The sequence below is a fragment of the Haliotis cracherodii genome, unplaced genomic scaffold (genome assembly GCF_022045235.1).
Source record: "Haliotis cracherodii isolate W230 unplaced genomic scaffold, xgHalCrac1.p SCAF_6, whole genome shotgun sequence".
Taxonomy (NCBI): Eukaryota; Metazoa; Mollusca; class Gastropoda; order Lepetellida; family Haliotidae; genus Haliotis; species Haliotis cracherodii.
In genome coordinates this window covers 63,743,532-63,761,422 of record NW_027266319.1, presented here as the reverse complement: position 1 = coordinate 63,761,422, position 17,891 = coordinate 63,743,532, and the positions used below count along the sequence as shown (strand labels likewise).

Below are 17,891 nucleotides of genomic sequence, written 5' to 3'. Positions count from 1 at the left end.
AAGTGTAAATACTAGCCCTGGGATCCATACCTTATGTCCTGGTCGCCTGTTGCTGTTTACTGCAGTCGCCAAACAAAGACAGGGTCCTCACTGCGAAGTGTTATTGTATTCATGGCCCGAAGGTGGAAGTGATCTGACTGAATTGTGTGTGGACAAAAACAGCTATGAAAGTAAAATTGTAACATAATATCCTTGGAGTGATTACGTGAGTGTTGTGTCACGCCGCACTCAGCAATACGGCAGCTCTATCACGGCGGCTTGTAAATAGCCAATGCTAGACAGCATGAACAATCACACACTGACAACCAGGCCATCCATTGTATAATCACCAGATCCTCTTTAACTGGCTCGTATGGAGTAGAACATGATGGCACAAGACACAATATTAGGAGTGAGTATGGTAAACAATATTCCAGCAATATCATGGCGGGGGACAACAGAAATGGGCTTCAAACTTTACCCATGTCGGGAATCGAACCCGGGTCTTCGGCGTGACGAGCGAACGCTTTAACCACGAGGCTACCCGACCGCACCCAATATTAGGAAGAGCATCCCCAAAACAATAAATGTGTCGACCATGTCTGTGGTACGCCTTCTACTCGTTTGATGATGGGGTAAGGTGTAGCCATTGGTCGTCATGGAAAACATATGGATTTACACAATATCCTCTTCACTTCGGGCATTCCTCACACATTAAGTTGACACCCGTGTTATAACTGAAATACTGCTCAAAGGGGTTATTGAAAACGTCATGACTGATGAAGAATACTTTTCCACGTTAATAACGGGATATTTATTAAGATTGAAACAAGCCACATATGTCATCTGTTACATCCCATTTCGCATGCCAAAGCAACAGTTCACTCTAAGCATGGAACTTGATAGAATGAGTCCACTATTGATATAATAAACTGCCTTTAATGCGTAAGTGAAACTACAGAGGCTACACATGTTACTATTTCTACATTACAGTTACATCTTAATAACGTGACGCAAATAGAACTACATCGCTAAGGCATAAACTCTACTGCAGAGATGACTTGAAAGTTTTGGTTACCAAGAAGCACATATGTATCCACTTTGAACATTGTAAAGGCAAATTAAAGACAAAGCATATAAGTACATTTATTCCAAGAACGATATCTTTACAGTGATATATATGGATGCGTCCTCGATCAACTCTATGGACTTTAGTGGTCACTGGACCGCGTTAAAAGATTAACAAAGGCCTGACTCACGGTGTTTTACATGTTTTATCTGTTAGTTTCGGATCTGTTGCGTTGTGGAAATACAGTGAAAAAGCGAAGTTAGTCAATGTTGTTTTGCAGCCAGCAATGTCATGGCGACATGTAAACAATCCGCTATCAGGGATACTGTGAGATACAATTGGTCTGCTCACACATTGAAACGAACCTGTCTTCATTGTAGTCGGCTCTTACAATAACCATAGAAGATCGGTGACGTTTCCCCGTACCCAAATGGGTATGGATATGGCAATCTATCATATCATACATTGAATGAGATATATATGTATAGTTATGCAAAAATATTAGTTAAGACATTTTTGAAACAGGTTCATCCTCACATTCAATGACCAAGCCACACATAGTTGATCAACGTGTTTTTCATAAAGTGAGAAATTGACTCAAGTCTTGGGTTGGGTTTGGCGCCATTTCATTCATATTACAGAAATATCATTTTGTCAGCTGGAACGATTACTCAACTATACAAGCGCAAGTTCTCATTTGTATTAATGACGATTGTTTCGAGAATATTATTCAAATAAATAGAAAACTTATAAAATTATTTACAATGCATGTATGGACGACCATTGTCTGCATGTATGATCAGTTCTTCTTTGTCTAGTAATCACTGCATGCGCCTTGTGTTTCATGCCTAACCTCTTTTCAAAAGATGAGATGTAGAGTAACACAAGTCTCGTGAATAACTTGACAGTGAATATACAAAACTAAGAGATTATTCTTTTTGCAAACTTGTACTAGCTACTAGCTGATACGATATGTACATCATGTAATTGATCCCTATTTACAAACTAGTCTCCATATCTATCTGGATCAGTAAATATAAGAAAACTATCAGTATTTGTAAATGGCTGGGTAAGGTCGGAGCGAGTTGGGTTTTACATCGCGTTAAGCAATATTCCATCCATATCACGCATTGTACCCAATTGGGTAATCGAACACATGTCTTTGGCGTGACGAGCTGACACTTACACAACAGGCTACCCCTATCGGCCATAGTTTGTGTTTATGTTTTGGTGTCCCATATTCATTACATCACATGCAAACAGATCCTACATATTGTGTTCAAACCATGTGCTCATCATGGGATGAGAACCCGGTCAGCTGCCGTGCAAGTCAACGATTCAACCACTGAGCTATCAACCGCTTCTGACACTCTCGGATAGTTGCGATGACAGTGCGTTGTTGGCATCCCAGTCCTCCATCAGTCTCATGGCAGAGATGCTTTTAATGTCTTACATTATCTATAGTATATTAGATAAGAATGGCATCAAACGCAGTGTTCATGTTAACTATAATTAACGTTAAGAGCTGATTTAGCAAAGAGAAGTGTGTCAAATATACATAAAACGTCCACCTCAGTGAGAATAACCAATCTCGCATCTCCACCGAAATTGGGCGTATGACCAAATTACTGGCGACAAAATATATGAATGGATCACTGAAAATCCACCGACACCAGATGATAACGATACACATGTCCTATCGTTATTCTTATTAGTTGACAATACATCGTCTGGGGCAACTAAAACTGCATGTTTAAAACAGCAACATCCACATAAGGGTCTTCCTTTGAGATGTTCTCAACATCGGTGTCAGCGGTGACAGTGTACTCTGTATCCTCTTACTCACAAAGATCGAGCGGTTCATAGTTGATGGTCTGACGCAGGTGGAGCACATCAACAGGCAGATGTGCAGCGACATGATGGCGAGCTTCGAATGTCAATTCATCATGAAGACGCGTGTTGACAGATTCCGAAATGCTTGCACCATGTAGACTCCACGGATCAAGAGTCATATCTCCAGTTCCGTTGTGGATATTTGATGTGGCATAGCGGTGAGTATCGAGTGGTGTTATATCACCATGACCTGCGTTGTCATGTGGAGAAACGCTTGCTCCCTCTTGGCTCCACGGGACAAGGGTCATATCTCCAGTTGCTCCGTGGATGTTTGATGTGTCATCACAATGTGTGTTTGAGTGTCCTTTCATCTACGTCATGGAAGGGAAGACATCGGTTACCATCTGGAGATACACTTGCATCCTGAAGACTTCCTTTAATTGTACCAGGTCTGTTTGGGTTCCTGTTGCATGGCACATCCATCCCAAATGAGTTGATTTTATCGTTTTCGTCATCTATGCATTGCGACGTGTCTCTTGAAATTAGAAAAATAACAGTTGTTCGCGTCAATGCTTGATAAAACAAAAACGAATTCCTTTTTAATGTTATCAGTGCTCAGTGCATTGTAATAAATCATGTAAGTTTTATGTGCCCACTTTACGGGTCTATAAAGTTCAGGGCTACACATATCTACAACATATGAAATCATTATTTAAAACCCCAACGTGCGCTCCCTGTATCGGCATATATCAATACGATGCAAGAGAAAAATACCTTAACATTTATGAAACTTTACTAGTTACATGGGTCGACATTTCCCTTAGCCGTGTCCCACGTGTTGGGTGTTTGGGGCCAAATGAATGGTGTCAGAAACAGAAAATTGTTTCAGGCTTACAAATAAATAAAGGAGGATCCGAGCAATGTATTCAGGACATCCAACATCGTGTGCAACCATCTTTTGTATGTAAAACCTGAGGTTAAACACTATTCTTTCAAAACAGTCCTAGTTCAAATGGACGGTGCATGATATGTCTTGAGGGATCAGCTCGATTGTATTAAGAGGTCTGATTAGAAAGGCCTTCAGAATGCCTGTCGTCATTGACACCTCTCTTTGTACAACGCAATAAGTTAATCAATTGGTATGTCATGTACCACTTACGATTTTCTTTTCCAGATGCTGAAAGCCATCAGAGGGAGTACAACCATAAAGAGAAGTCCTAAAGAAAGTAGAACGGCCAGCACATACCGTTCGGTGTCCCAACTGTCACGTGGTCTCTGAAATACGCACGTATTGACCTGTAGTAATCTGAACTGATCTAATCAAAGAAAGTGTAACGACATTAACTTGCAAATAAAATAAGAATAGTGAACCCAAGAATAAGATTGAGTTATGATTTCAAATGTTACTTTAAGAGGCGGCTAAATGGATCGGGTGTTCAGGATCCGTGACAAGACTGATTGATGGTCATTGTATCTCAAGTGTATTGATTGTTGCCCATGTCGTAAATCACTGGATTGTCTGGTCCAGCCTCGACAAGCTCAGACCTATGGCTGGATTACTTCTCAGTGTGGCGTCACACAACAACAAAACAAACGAATATACCTCCTTACAAAAGGCAATACATTGTGTATTATTTTGTTATATATACGTTAACAAGGCATCGACAACAATCTCTGTTGGCATCGTGTGGTTTACCTTCACCGTCGACTTCTCTTTTTTTCGGGGAGGGTACAACGGAAGAGGCAGATATTCATTGAGGACTTCATCACTGTTGGATTCGAAGATCATATTTACTGAATCACTGTCCAGAATGGTGCCGTTCTCCAAAGATGAATAGAGTTGTACGTACGTTGTAGTATAACTGAAATATATATTCAAAACAAACTTAGTTGAGATCGTGACATTCATTGCAGGACGGGATACTCAAATTCTAAAGTCAAGTAGGCCCCTATTTGTCGTACTGGTATAGCAGCACCCTGTTTGTCACTCGGGGGCACGGGTAGCCCAGTCGTCCAAGGCACCGCAGTTGTCATTGACGAGTTTCTTCCTTGGGGTACGCCAGGGCCTATAATCATGAATTCGAATCCCTGTTCGCCCTGATTTGTCAGCACCATGACCTGCATCACTTGTGCTTTCCTCGCACATTGCGCTGACATGCCATGATATAACTGGAATACTGTTCAAAGTGGCGTAAGATCCAACTCACTCAGGCAGTCATTCACATACACTCATTCACTGTTTATCACTCACTTGCATTCTGTCTGTGTATTTGTTGTAAAGTTGACATCCACTTTTCCTTGAATTTCCCCAAGTTCTGCGATGAGTCTGTTCAAGCCATCAGTCAGGTCACCTCTGTTTGTGTGATCAATCTCTCCTAGGAGCGTGATGTTGACAGTGTCTGAATACAAAGAACATGGGTTTTTTAGGAATAATTCTAATGACATCCAAAGCCTGTATGAAATAATTATTGAAAATGAAGTCTTTGGCCATTTTTTCATTTAAATGTGTTAGTTTATTATTAGATAATTCATGATGACGAAATTGTCATTATAAGAAAAACATGTGTTTTAGCAAAAATTGCATAATTAATCGCCATGAAATCCTCTTTGTCCTAAATTCCTTTTTAGTTTTGATAGAACAAGAAATGCCTTTACTTTGGTCTCAAAGGGTGGATCAGATCCTCATCAACAATCGTTACATCAAACAATGTACACAGTCATCTGACTCAATACGTTGGCAGGATACGCTGTCCAGAAGGAAAATCAAAAACCATGTAACCTGTGTGTTGTCTGACGACATCTCCAGTTCCTGTTATGTGGCAGTTCATATTGTTACTTTGTTTCTGATGATAGTTAGTGGTAAATTGATTGAGGCGCTCGTATAATATTGACCTTAGTGGTGACCTTGATAAAGCGTGACCTCCCTTGGATGGAAATGGTCAATCTCCATCACAGGACGTGACGCATTCACTGCCATCCAAGTGTTGAGAGCTTCGCTGTGGGGAGCTTATCTACTTCCTTGTTTACAGTTGTTGTTGTACCACATTATTCAAGACTCGTCGAATCTCGCGAATACTCTGGTAGGCAGTTGTACCTGTTTACGTGCGAGATGAGGGCGTCCACCTACTTGCCTATCGGAAAACACCGACTATTGTGCCTGTTTGCTGGATTCAAAAATGCAGCACGGGACTCACTCAAGACATTCATATTAACATATAAGACAACATTTCACCTACCCACACTTTGGCTGCATCTTTTCCCCACCCATGCAAAATCACAATTACACTTGAACCCAGTTACTGTCAAGCGGTCCGGTTTACAATTCCCTGTTACAGAGACCGTATATAAAAAATAGAGACTGCTTGCCATCAAAACTGCCCACAGAGTATTGTTGCATTTAGAGGTTTTTAGCCTTTCTTCCTCTGTAGAGTTACAGTCGGTGTTTCAAGCAGTTATACCTTGTATTGCTACACTAAATATATTTGATATATTGCTGGCACATATGTATCTGTGTGCATCAGCTCGCGTTTGTGTGTGCTTGATTTGTGTGTGGGCTCATATTTTAGAAAATGGGGGAGCACCTGATAAATAAAATATTAACGGAAATAATTCGGGAAGCAATTTGCGTAATAGCAAATAAGTCCATTTATTGTTACTTTTGTATTATGTGTTTAACGCTTCCACTTGATTACTCGACTTGTATTCTTAAAAACGTATGTTTATAGGGGAGGTTGTGTGGGTGAGGGGGTTGGGGAGTATGCATATAGAGAGTTGTAGAAACTACATGTATGTATTCCTGCCATACCATTTAGGGGGACACGAATTTCACATATTGTAAGCATAGAGTCGCAAAATGACAAGCTGTGTGGCCTGTTCCTCTTGGGAATCCAAATGTAGATTAATATCAGATAAAGTCAACTCACCTTTGATACCCTCGATACAAATGCACTCAAACCTTCCGGGTGTATTTGTACAAATGCCTCCATGTTGACACATGTTAATTTCTGTGCATTCGTCGATGTCCTCATCGCAGTTATCGCCCTCCCAACCTGCAATTTTATGATTGAAATGAAGCATCACTGGGCGATACCCTGTCAATCGGGACACCGTAAGTTCCGCAACCCACTGAATGATCAGTGTAACATGGATGTCTAAACATGAATCATTAATGAACTAATCCGACCGAACGGATAACAGAGTCTCATTGTACAGTGAACTACGGTTTTAACGAACTCAAAGGGACCCATATTTTTTGTTTGTTATTACCGGACTTCATTATAAGCATTTGAACTAAAGCATACCGCAAATGGCCGGGACCAAAACAACGGTTCGCTATATCCGTCACTTCGTTATAAACGTAGTTTATTGTACGTTGGAACCACTTCAATGCGAAAGGGTCGTAACACAAGACAAACACAATCGTGCTTTCTTTTGAAATTTAATGTATAATGCAGTAACAAACTCAACATTGACATCAACCTTCTGAAAATACCTTCAAGGCACACTTTTGCTCCTGTGTGTGCGTGGCACGTGTAGTGACTCTGGTCAGTAGTGGCCTTGCAATATATCTCACACCCTGACCCGTACCAGTCCGGGTCGCAGTAGGCACGGACCTGAATCTGTAACCTGAAAAAATAATTCAATCCAAACATTTCAGTTTGTCATCTTGTTCTCTCATCTTGCTGTGCAAATTCAAATGAAGGCACTTTGATTTGGGTGCCTCATCATATAACCACTGCCACAATTGCTTCAATATGTTTATTAAAAAAAAGGAAACAAATTGTATATGAAACAGTCGGGTTCTATACAATAAGCTCTGGGTTATGGTCGAAAGGTGTAATGCAATATTGTTCCACAACCTGGTTATGGTAAGGAGAGGTGAGTTGAACTATTCAGAAAATACTCGATCGAAGTAAATGTTGACAATTAATGACGGCAACTCGGAGGTGAGCCTGTGCCCTGTCGTACTAGAGACAGGGTGGTGTGCAACTACGCTTAATAGCTTTATTTGGATTCACCTGGTGCAGGTAACGTCTGAATGAAACCCCGACGCAATCACAATCACTGCAGTCGGTGGAGTACAGAAACATGCAAGGCAGAAACAACCCAAGAATTCCACCAACATCCCTCACAGCAGACACCATTTCGATGTTTATTGCACCAGCAACTCGACTGAAATATTTCAGACACAAAGGTTTCTTATTCACATTATCTTTTCTTTGTAACAATCCACCCTTCACGATCAATGAATCTGCGTCACTAAACAGTCAAGATTAAAACCGCTCCTGTCACAGAATCATCCCTGTGCTAATTACTGGCCTATTTATGTTGTAACATGAGCCAAACATCGTTATAAGTAAACCTTGGGTGCTAATCAAATGGCCCTGAGGTTTAGATGCATCAGTCAGATCAACATTATGCTGATGCTAGACCCCAATGGTATCCATTGAATAGACAACATGGGAAATTATTCGCTCTGTTCAAAGTTTTGTTCTGGACCCTCAACCTCACCTAACCTAACCTAATTCTATTGTATCACCACAGTCATGTCTTAGTCTGACTCACTTTGTCCTTCCCCACACTGTGTATGGGGTGTACACGGCTGTCTGTTCTGTAGCAGCGGCATGGATGTTGATCAGCTTAGAGAGTGTGTCCATGTGGTCGTCACTGGAGGTGTCATCATGGTCATACACCTGCACCGTTATTTCTATCGAGGACTGGAGAAAACAACATGTATATTCTCTGCTTAGTTTGTTGTTTAACACGACAGACAGCAATATTCCAGCTATGCTAAAAAAAATATGCTATTACTTAATGAGTGAGTGAGTTACGTTTAACGCTGCTTTTAACAGTATTCTAGTTATATCAGGGCGTGTCATCTTTATGTGTCAGGAAAGCGCTAAGTGATGCATGTGCTAAGTGATGCATGTCTTAGACGTTTACCACTTCGGTGACACCCAAGTGCACGGGTATGGTGCGGACAAACCTAGAAACATAATCGGGGCGAACCGGGATTCGAACCCACAATCATAGGTTTCTGGCGTGCCCAAGGGAGGCAACTCTGCACAGCGAATAGCAGTGCCTTAGACGACTGGGCCACCCTTGCCCCCTTATTACTTAATCATTCACTTGATACTTGATTGTCTTTCTTCTAAATATGTACAATGACGCTGGCAGACATTGAGCCTAATCTATGACATGGTATGGCGAGACCTGTGTCTGTTCGTTTTATTATCAACATTCACAGAACAGTTACGGGTTCATATATGTGGCTTGAAGATTTGCAATAAAATCTGACATGACTGTATTTTACCACAGAGTGTAATTTAAATTTAGGTAACACTCCTACCGGTACTGCTTTGGGCACAGGTATGATGATAGGATTCGCTGTTCCTTGAATGCTGCTTCCAAAGTGGATTATGTTATGGTTATCTATGTAGTTTGTGGTCCTCTTGTAAAGAGAGCACGGCGCTCTTCCGTCTGGCCTGGAACAACATAATATTGTCGTCTGATGCTGTCAAACCTACAAGTAACATAACTTTACATTAAAAACACGCCATTTTCCCCTCCTACATATTGTAAAACAAAGGCGTAAAGTCACTATATTATTTTACTAAATAAAATCAAATGCACTTAAGAATTGATTCATACAGTCTGCACATCGGTTTTTCGAATCATGCCTCAATGAACAGACAAAAAATACACAGTCAATGCGTATAATTAAATTCGACAACGAAAACATACAAGAGTTTAACCAAAAACACTTGTTTATATCTAAGCAGACAAAAATGACGAGATTGATATACATTCTAGGTGTAGGAAAACATACTGTGACGTGACATGAATCAGGTGATTGCGTAATTTATGCAGTAGCCAATCAACTGAACTGCAACAGTCAGACTGTAACGAGCCGAAACAAATATGTCCGGGAGACTAAGGCGGCTGTTTCAAATGACATGGTCAGTTACCGCCACACAGTAACTAATGCTAGTTAGAAATGCAACCCCAAGACATGAAAGTGCTGGAATCGAGGTGAGCAGGGAAAAAAATAGTCGAGCGAGCCTGCACGTTTGCTGTTTCTTTTTCCTTCTCGGCCTTCGGTTTCAATGGGTTGACAGGGTTGACACTGAATATGCATGAATTTTGCTAAAAGCCCTGTGCATGATGATACACGTGAGCAGGAAGGGAATTCCATCAACTGTAATATTCGGATTCCACGACATTCCGTAGTAATAAAAGTAGTCCGCTTCAATGGGCGTGGATTAACTTTTTTACATTCATTGGAAAATGAATGCAATAACGCGTGACCAATTCAGCTAATAAGAAAAATTTAATAATTCAAAAATTAGCCCAAAAACTGTTTCAAGTACAGAAAAACGTGAAAAATTCAGTCAAGGTGACTCTATTGCTAGTAGTGAGTGAGTGAGTGAGTTGGGTTTAACGCCGCTTTTAACAGTATTCCAGTTATATCACGGCGTGTCAGCTTAATGTGGGAGGAAAGCCCGAAGTGATGCAGGTCTCAGACGTTTGCCACTTCGGTGAAACCCACGAGCACGGGTAATGTGCTGACAAACCTAGAAACATAATCGGGGCGAACCGGGATTCGAACCCGCAATCATAGGTTTCTGGCGTGCCCAAGGAACGCAACTCTACACAGCGAATCGCGGCGCCTTAGCTGACCTATTGCTTAATCATTCACTTGATACATGTATTGTCTTTCTTCTAAATATGTACAATGACACTGGCGGACAGTGAGCCTAATCTATAATCGCGTCGCCACCTCTATTACTAATACCTGGTGGTACCTCAACATGAGCAAGGAAATACCTTAACTATTTTCACAGAAGAATCAGAAAGACAACATTAAAATAACATTTGTGTGATGTACTTAACCTGATGTATTAATGGCAACAGGGGTTCGGGTCATTTATTTACAGGAGATACGATAGCCTACATATAGAAAACTGTCCCTAAATGAACATGTGTCCCTCGTATAATTTGTTAATAAGTATATAAAAAAGTACCTACCCATCAATACACAAGATAAACATTGGATCACATTTATCAATACACAAAGTACAAGCTTCACTGTCACAACACTGTCCACTCATTCCACGGTACTTACCCATCAATGCACAGGGTAAACATTGGGTCACATTTATTATTGCACCAAACCTGGAGCCCATTGTCACAACAATCCCCGCTGATTACTTTCCCATCTGACCGGTAACTGATGAACTGAATGTCCAGTTTGCCGTCAGTCTTCACATGCTGTTAAGGTATGAATATACGGTTCAGACATTTGTTAATTGTAGAAAGTAATATCATCTTGAATATTATATAATAACGTTGACATGAAGAATGTCGAATGAAGTTCGAATTTCTTCCAGTTTCAATTGCCTCCAAATAATTTTTCTATTCAAAATGATTGTGTTCAATCCACATATATCATAAATCGTTTATCTTTTTTTGGTAACGGGTAATCGCCTATTCTTACATATATTTGTTTACTGTTGGTCATGACACGTTTCCCTATGGGACAATGTTGTGTTTATCCATATTTGTATTTAGTCATACAAGGCAAGTTTACGATGCAAATAAGTTTTGATAACGATTATGATACCACCACGTATGTAAGTGTTATATGCAATATACTAAGTCCAGTTTTTAATACTGTAGAAAATATGTCTATACCCATACATATTTTATTCTCACAGGTACTTCTTTCATACGGTGTTACCTCATGACACTTCCGAACGAGCTCTTTCATATGAACTGAGGTGATTTATTATATCAGCTTATATCTCTTAACTTGCTTTGTCAATATGGGGCAAGGTGCCTAGGGTGGCCCAAACGTTTAAGGCGGCGCAATACGCTGTGCAACGTCCCGTCCTCATATCAAAATCTTGTGATCCTGGTTTCGAATCCAATACTCGCCATGATATGTACCTATTTTTTGTCAGCACCATATATATCTGTGCTCATTAGTTTCATTTTAAGTGGTAAACGTCTGAGGCCTGCATCAATTTGGGTGTGTTTCCCACATCAAGCTGCTAATCCATAAAAAAAATTCTAATATTCATCGCCATCTCCATCTCGTCTGCAGGTAGGCCTAAATTACGGAGGCCTTCAGCCACACATCAGGGTGATTCTATTGACAATCACATTGTAAAAACATGTTCATTCCCAGTAAATCTATCGAGGTATCGATTGTACAGTGAACGATCTCAAACTTCAAAACACTGGAGGTCTATCTCCTGAGTCATTCACTCAATTGAGGATAAAACATATTTTCCAGTCCGGTTTACAACTCGATAAGTAAATATCTTGTTACTCGATCTAAAATATAAGTCCTAGTATTTGAAAGACAGTGTCTTGGGAAGTGAATCATGTTTCATTTGTTGTTAGATGACGATGCATGCACTTTGCTGAAGCATATACACTGTGATGTAGATTTTGATCAGTGACCTTTTAGGAAAACACTGTAGGACTGCCCGTAGCTCTGTGTCTAGAAATAACATTACCACCAATGATTGGTACCAACACTTTACAAATCTTTTGTCATCCCCCACCATTGAGGACCTGTCTGACGCAGAACCTACAGTACCAGATAGATCCGCTCATATGATACAAACAAAAATGTTACCGAGGATATTCTTGATTCTCCAGTGACAAGAGATGGGATTTTAGACAGCATATATAATCTTAAAAGTAACAAGGCAGCTGGTATAGATGATACTATTCCTGAATTCTTTAAACATTCTTCAGATTTACTACTTCCATACTTAGAATTAATATTTAATTTTGTTATTAGAAAATGGACATTTTCCAAATTCATGGTCGATTGGTATTATCATCCCAATCCATAAACAAGGTGATATAAATTACGTAAATAATTACAGAAGTATTACCCTTTTAAGCATATTCAGTAAGATAGTTACATCTATCATTAACAAGAGATTATTGTTCTGGGGTAATGTTATGGATAAAATAAGTGAAGCCCAAGCTGGACTTAGAAAAAATGGTTATACAACTATTGATAATATGTTTATACTACAAACAATCGTACAAAAGTATCTGAGTACAAAAGGGGGAAGGTTCTATGCTCTATTCGTTGACTTTGCAAAGACATAAGTTATGGTTACTTCTGTATTCCCATGGTCTTTGTTGTAAAATGAGCAAACTTCAATGTGATATTTATGAAAATGTAAAAGTATGTGTCAGAAATAACCGGGAATTGACGGAAATGTTTGATAGTGAACTTGGAGTGAGACAAGGCTGCATACTAAGTCCTTTTTTGTTCTCATTTTTTATTAATGAATTAGCAACACAAATCGCAGATCAGGGTACAAATGGAATTCGACTACATCCTAACATGACGCAATTATTTTTACTATTATTTGCGGGCGATATTATATAATTCTCATGTAGTCTCAAGGGGAACGTCTAGAAACTACCTCTTTCTAAAAGTATTTAGGTGTATACTTTACAAATCATCTTAGTTGGTCTATGCATGCAAAGCAAGCATCGATGCAAGCTCAAAGGGTATTAATTGGTGTGTAAAAACAAATCTTTAATCTTGGAAATATTACTTACAAGTCGTTCTTCAAGATATTTGATTTAAAGAGAAGTCCGATATTACTATATGCAGCAGTGATATGGGGACTTATTGAGCTTGAACAAATAGAAAAAGTACATTTATATGCCTGCAAGAAATTTCTTGGTGTTAAAGTTAATACATTAAGTGGTATGGTATATGGTGATTGTGACAGATTTCCAATCTATATATATCATATCTAAAGGTTATCAAATAGTGGTTAAGATTATTCAATATGCCATCTTATAGGTTCCCGAAAAAATGTTATGATATGATGGTACTCTTTGATAAAAATGGAAAACGAAATTGGGTAACAGACGTAAAAGACTTGCTTTTTTCTGTTGGTTATGGCTATGTATGGTGTGAATAAAATATACAATGTCATTCTTATTTCATTAGATCATTAACACAAAGAGTAAAATATATATATTTACAAAATTGGTCTCAATCTGTATCTGAATCAAACAAATGTATTTATTACAAAATGGTAAAAAATGACTTATTTCCCGAACAGTATTTATCTTGTTTAAATGTAAAAAAGTCCGAGTTTCCTTAGCAAGATTTTGATGTTGTTCACATGATTTATTTATTGAAACTGGACGTTACACGGATATCAAAAGAGAAGAACGCATTTGTCAATTGTGCGCCCTGAATGACATTGAATATGAATACCACTTCCTTCTTATATGTCTATTTTATGCAACATTAAGGGCTAAGTATATACCTGAATAATACCATGTCAATCCCAATGTTTTTAAATTCACATCTCTGTTAAACAACTTTAAGTACTTACTTTTACAAAATTTATCTATGTACATTTATCATGCAATGAGACACAGAAAACATATTATGTTATAGACTCTACTACTCTGAATGTACAAATCATAAATGTACAGAGGCCTGTGGCCTCCTCAGTACGGAAATAAAGAAATTGAGAAAGAGGACGCTTTATCAGTTTAAAGTTAAACCTTGTTTACTCGAACCCGGTTATCTCGTTTAAGAAGGTGTAACTTCTGGTCACCTTATAGTCTTATATCGGCACTCAGCTTGTCTCGCAAAACGGATAAATCGACATACAAGAACTTCGAGCTAAGGCAGTTCACTGCTTCGAAGATTGGAAAAAAATCGTACAAGTACACCATTTGGTGAATAGCTATCTTGTTTATATTTCAAACTGCATGTAGGTGAATTATATACATTAAAACGAATTTGAGTATGACTTAAACGTTTAAGCACTTACCGATATCAGCAGCAGCCAGAGCGCAAAAACTACACCCAAACAGTGTGTCGGCCAACATCTACAAGTAGACATCATATCCATAAGTCTTCATCAGAGCTGTTCTGGATGGAGGGTTGTCTCACACGTACCGTTTACTGTTCAGTCCACTGATATTTATATCTTCACCCCAAGAGATTACCGGAGACTACAGGCGTCCAGGCGCATATCCGTTGTGACGTATATTACAAGTGACTAAATCATTACTTAAATTGCACGAGGGTGAATTTGAGTCTGTGTTTAATATTTCCTCGGTGATCTGTGTCATCGAACTTGAGGAAATATTTGTGGTAAATATTCAGTTTCATTATTCACACCAGTCCCGACTACGTCACCAGTGTCGGAAGTACCGTGCTACCTCTGCTAGTCCTTGTTACTTCTCCAGTTCATTCAAATTCACGATAAGTCCATTTTGGCAAGTGCAGTGATACCATGTTTAGCAAGTGTCAATACTAATCCCTGGGAACATAACATTTTATGTTCTGGTAGCGTTTTGCTGTTTACTGCAGTCACTAAACAAAGACTGTGTCCTCACTGCGAGGTGTTATTAGATTCATGACACCCGAAGGTGGGAGTGATGATTTTACTACATCTAACTGAATTTTATTTGGACAATACAGTTGTGAAAGTAAAGTTGTAACATAACATTTAAGAGAGTATTTAAGAGTGTATACTCTTTAACGTGGCCAAACATTGACATAATGAAACGAGTAGCGAAACCTAATACATATTTATAATATAACAGAGCAACACAAAAAATAGAAACTTATTTAAATAAATTTGTCCGGGTGCACATAAACAACTTGCGGGAAACAGTATACACATTACACTGGATTAGCATACTACAACAGAAGAAGCATTCAGCCGATTTCCGTTAAAACAAGTGAAACTGTTATAAGGCATTCACAGTGCTGTTTGGGTATCGAGTTATATTCTCTTAAGGAAATCAAATATTGAAGCTCTAAAGTAACTGTGATCAAATTCGCATGTATCACATCGGGATTCATGGAAGCACGTGATTCAAATTCAAAGATATAAAAAAATATATAAAGTTTTTGATGAGGTTACCTTGCCGGGGTAAGCGTTTCATCCTTGGCATCACTTTGTCAGACTTCATCCCTGGCATCCCCTTGTCAGGCTTCATTCGTAGCATCCCCTTGTCAGGCTTCATCCCTGGCATCCCCTTGTCAGGCTTCATCCCTAGCATCACTTTGTCAGGCTTCATCCATGGCATCCCCTTGTCACGCTGCATCCCTGGCATCCCCTTGTCAGGCTTCATCCATGGCATCCCCTTGTCACGCTGCATCCCTGGCATCCCCTTGTCAGGCTTCATCCCTAGCATCACTTTGTCAGGCTTCATCCATGGCATCCCCTTGTCACGCTGCATCCCTGGCATCCCCTTGTCAGGCTTCATCCATGGCATCCCCTTGTCACGCTGCATCCCTGGCATCCCCTTGTCAGGCTTCATCCATGGCATCACTTTGTCAGGCTTCATCCGTCGCATCCCCTTGTCAGGCTTCATCTATGGCATCACTTTGTCAGGCTTCATCTATGGCATCCCCTTGTCAGACTTTATCCATGGCATCCCCTTGTCAGGCTTCATCCCTGGCATCCCTTTGTCCCGCTTCACCCGCGGCATCCCCTATCAGGCTTCATCCGTGGCATCACTTTGTCAGGCTTCATCCATGGCATCACTTTGTCAGGCTTCATCCATGGCATCACTTTGTCAGGCTGCATCCCTGGCATCACTTTGTCAGGCTTCATCCATGGCATCACTTTGTCAGGCTTTATCCGTGGCATCCCTTTGTCAGGCTTCATCCGTCGCATCCCCTTGTCAGGCTTCATCCCTGGCATCACTTTGTCAGGCTTCATCTATGGCATCACTTTGTCAGGCTTCATCTATGGCATCCCCTTGTCAGACTTCATCCATGGCATCCCCTTGTCAGGTTTCATCCCTGGCATCCCCTTGTCAGGCTTCATCCGTAGCATCACTTTGTCAGACTTCATCCCTGGCATCACTTTGTCAGGCTTCATCCATGGCATCACTTTGTCAGGCTTCATCCATGGCATCACTTTGTCAGGCTTCATCCATGGCATCACTTTGTCAGGTTTCATCCGTGGCATCCCCTTGTCAGGCTTCATCCGTAGCATCACTTTATCAGGCTTCATCCATGGTATCCCCTTGTCAGGCTTCATCCGTGGCATCACTTTGTCAGGCTTCATCCCTGGCATCACTTTGTCAGGCTTCATTATTGGCTTTGTCAATTAGATTAACTTATCGAATAATATTAACTAGTATCGTTCAATAATGGACAAATAACCGATACCCTTCCACTGGTTTACCCACCTGAGTTTTAAATAAAGGAGTTTTCATATTTAGATCTGTTTTATATTTAAACCTGTGCAGACCTAAAGATTCAGAGTTACAAAAAGTATCCAAAAGACTGTATGACAAGAGGAATGGCGCAGGACATGCTTACTCCAGGTATCAAACCAAGTGTCATTACAGATGTTCAGTGATCCATTCATGTTATTGTCACTGCTATTTTGCCTTTTACACCAAGTGGAGTCTCGATACTTGAGACTGGTTATTCTCTGGCGCTGACATTTTGTGTGTCAACTTTCACTTTTTGTGGAGCAATATTCCAGCAAGCGCAGTCGTACCTCTTTATGTGCGCTTCAAATAACAGCCACTAGCACTCATGGGTAATTACCTTGATCACTGATTGTCTGGTCCAGGCTTGATTATTCACAGGTCGCAGTGTTTGCTGCTATCAAGTCTAGTTTCGGATTCGACCCTATCTGTGTGCAATATACACTTGTGGGTTTCATCAAGGTGGCATAAAACTGCATTTTGCCTCAAACGTTAAGCTACCACTCCTGATAAACGTGGAATGGTGCTTAAAGCAGCGTTAAACACAAATCACCCAATTCGCTCAGTAATTAAAAAACAAGTAAGTTTTAATAACAGCAGACACAACTATATACACGTCATTCGACTTATTCAGTTTTTGCTAGCTAAAGAAAGTAAAGTGAAGAAATCAAGTGAAGTCGTACCTTCATTTTGGACTTCACTGTACTTCGGTAGGTTAATGAAACAAGACCTTCATACAAGAGGCCGTCTACATCGTTTTAAA

General features: G+C 40.0%; 1 protein-coding gene and 1 pseudogene across 1 annotated transcript; both read right to left on the bottom strand.

Moving 5' to 3' along the window:
• Positions 1-2,886: 2,886 nt before the first annotated feature.
• LOC139446583 (uncharacterized) lies at positions 2,887-14,799 on the bottom strand (annotated as a pseudogene).
• Positions 14,800-16,653: 1,854 nt separating this feature from the next.
• Positions 16,654-17,004, bottom strand: LOC139446582 (uncharacterized). Its single transcript, XM_071227874.1, has one exon. It carries the CDS (start codon positions 17,002-17,004, stop codon positions 16,654-16,656), a length of 351 nt encoding a protein of 116 aa, XP_071083975.1.
• Positions 17,005-17,891: the final 887 nt, after the last annotated feature.

Coding starts and splice junctions, on each gene's coding strand:
- LOC139446582 (XM_071227874.1), bottom strand. CDS start 17,004: ATGAAGCCTGACAAAGTGATGCCAGGGATGAAGCCTGACAAAGTGATG.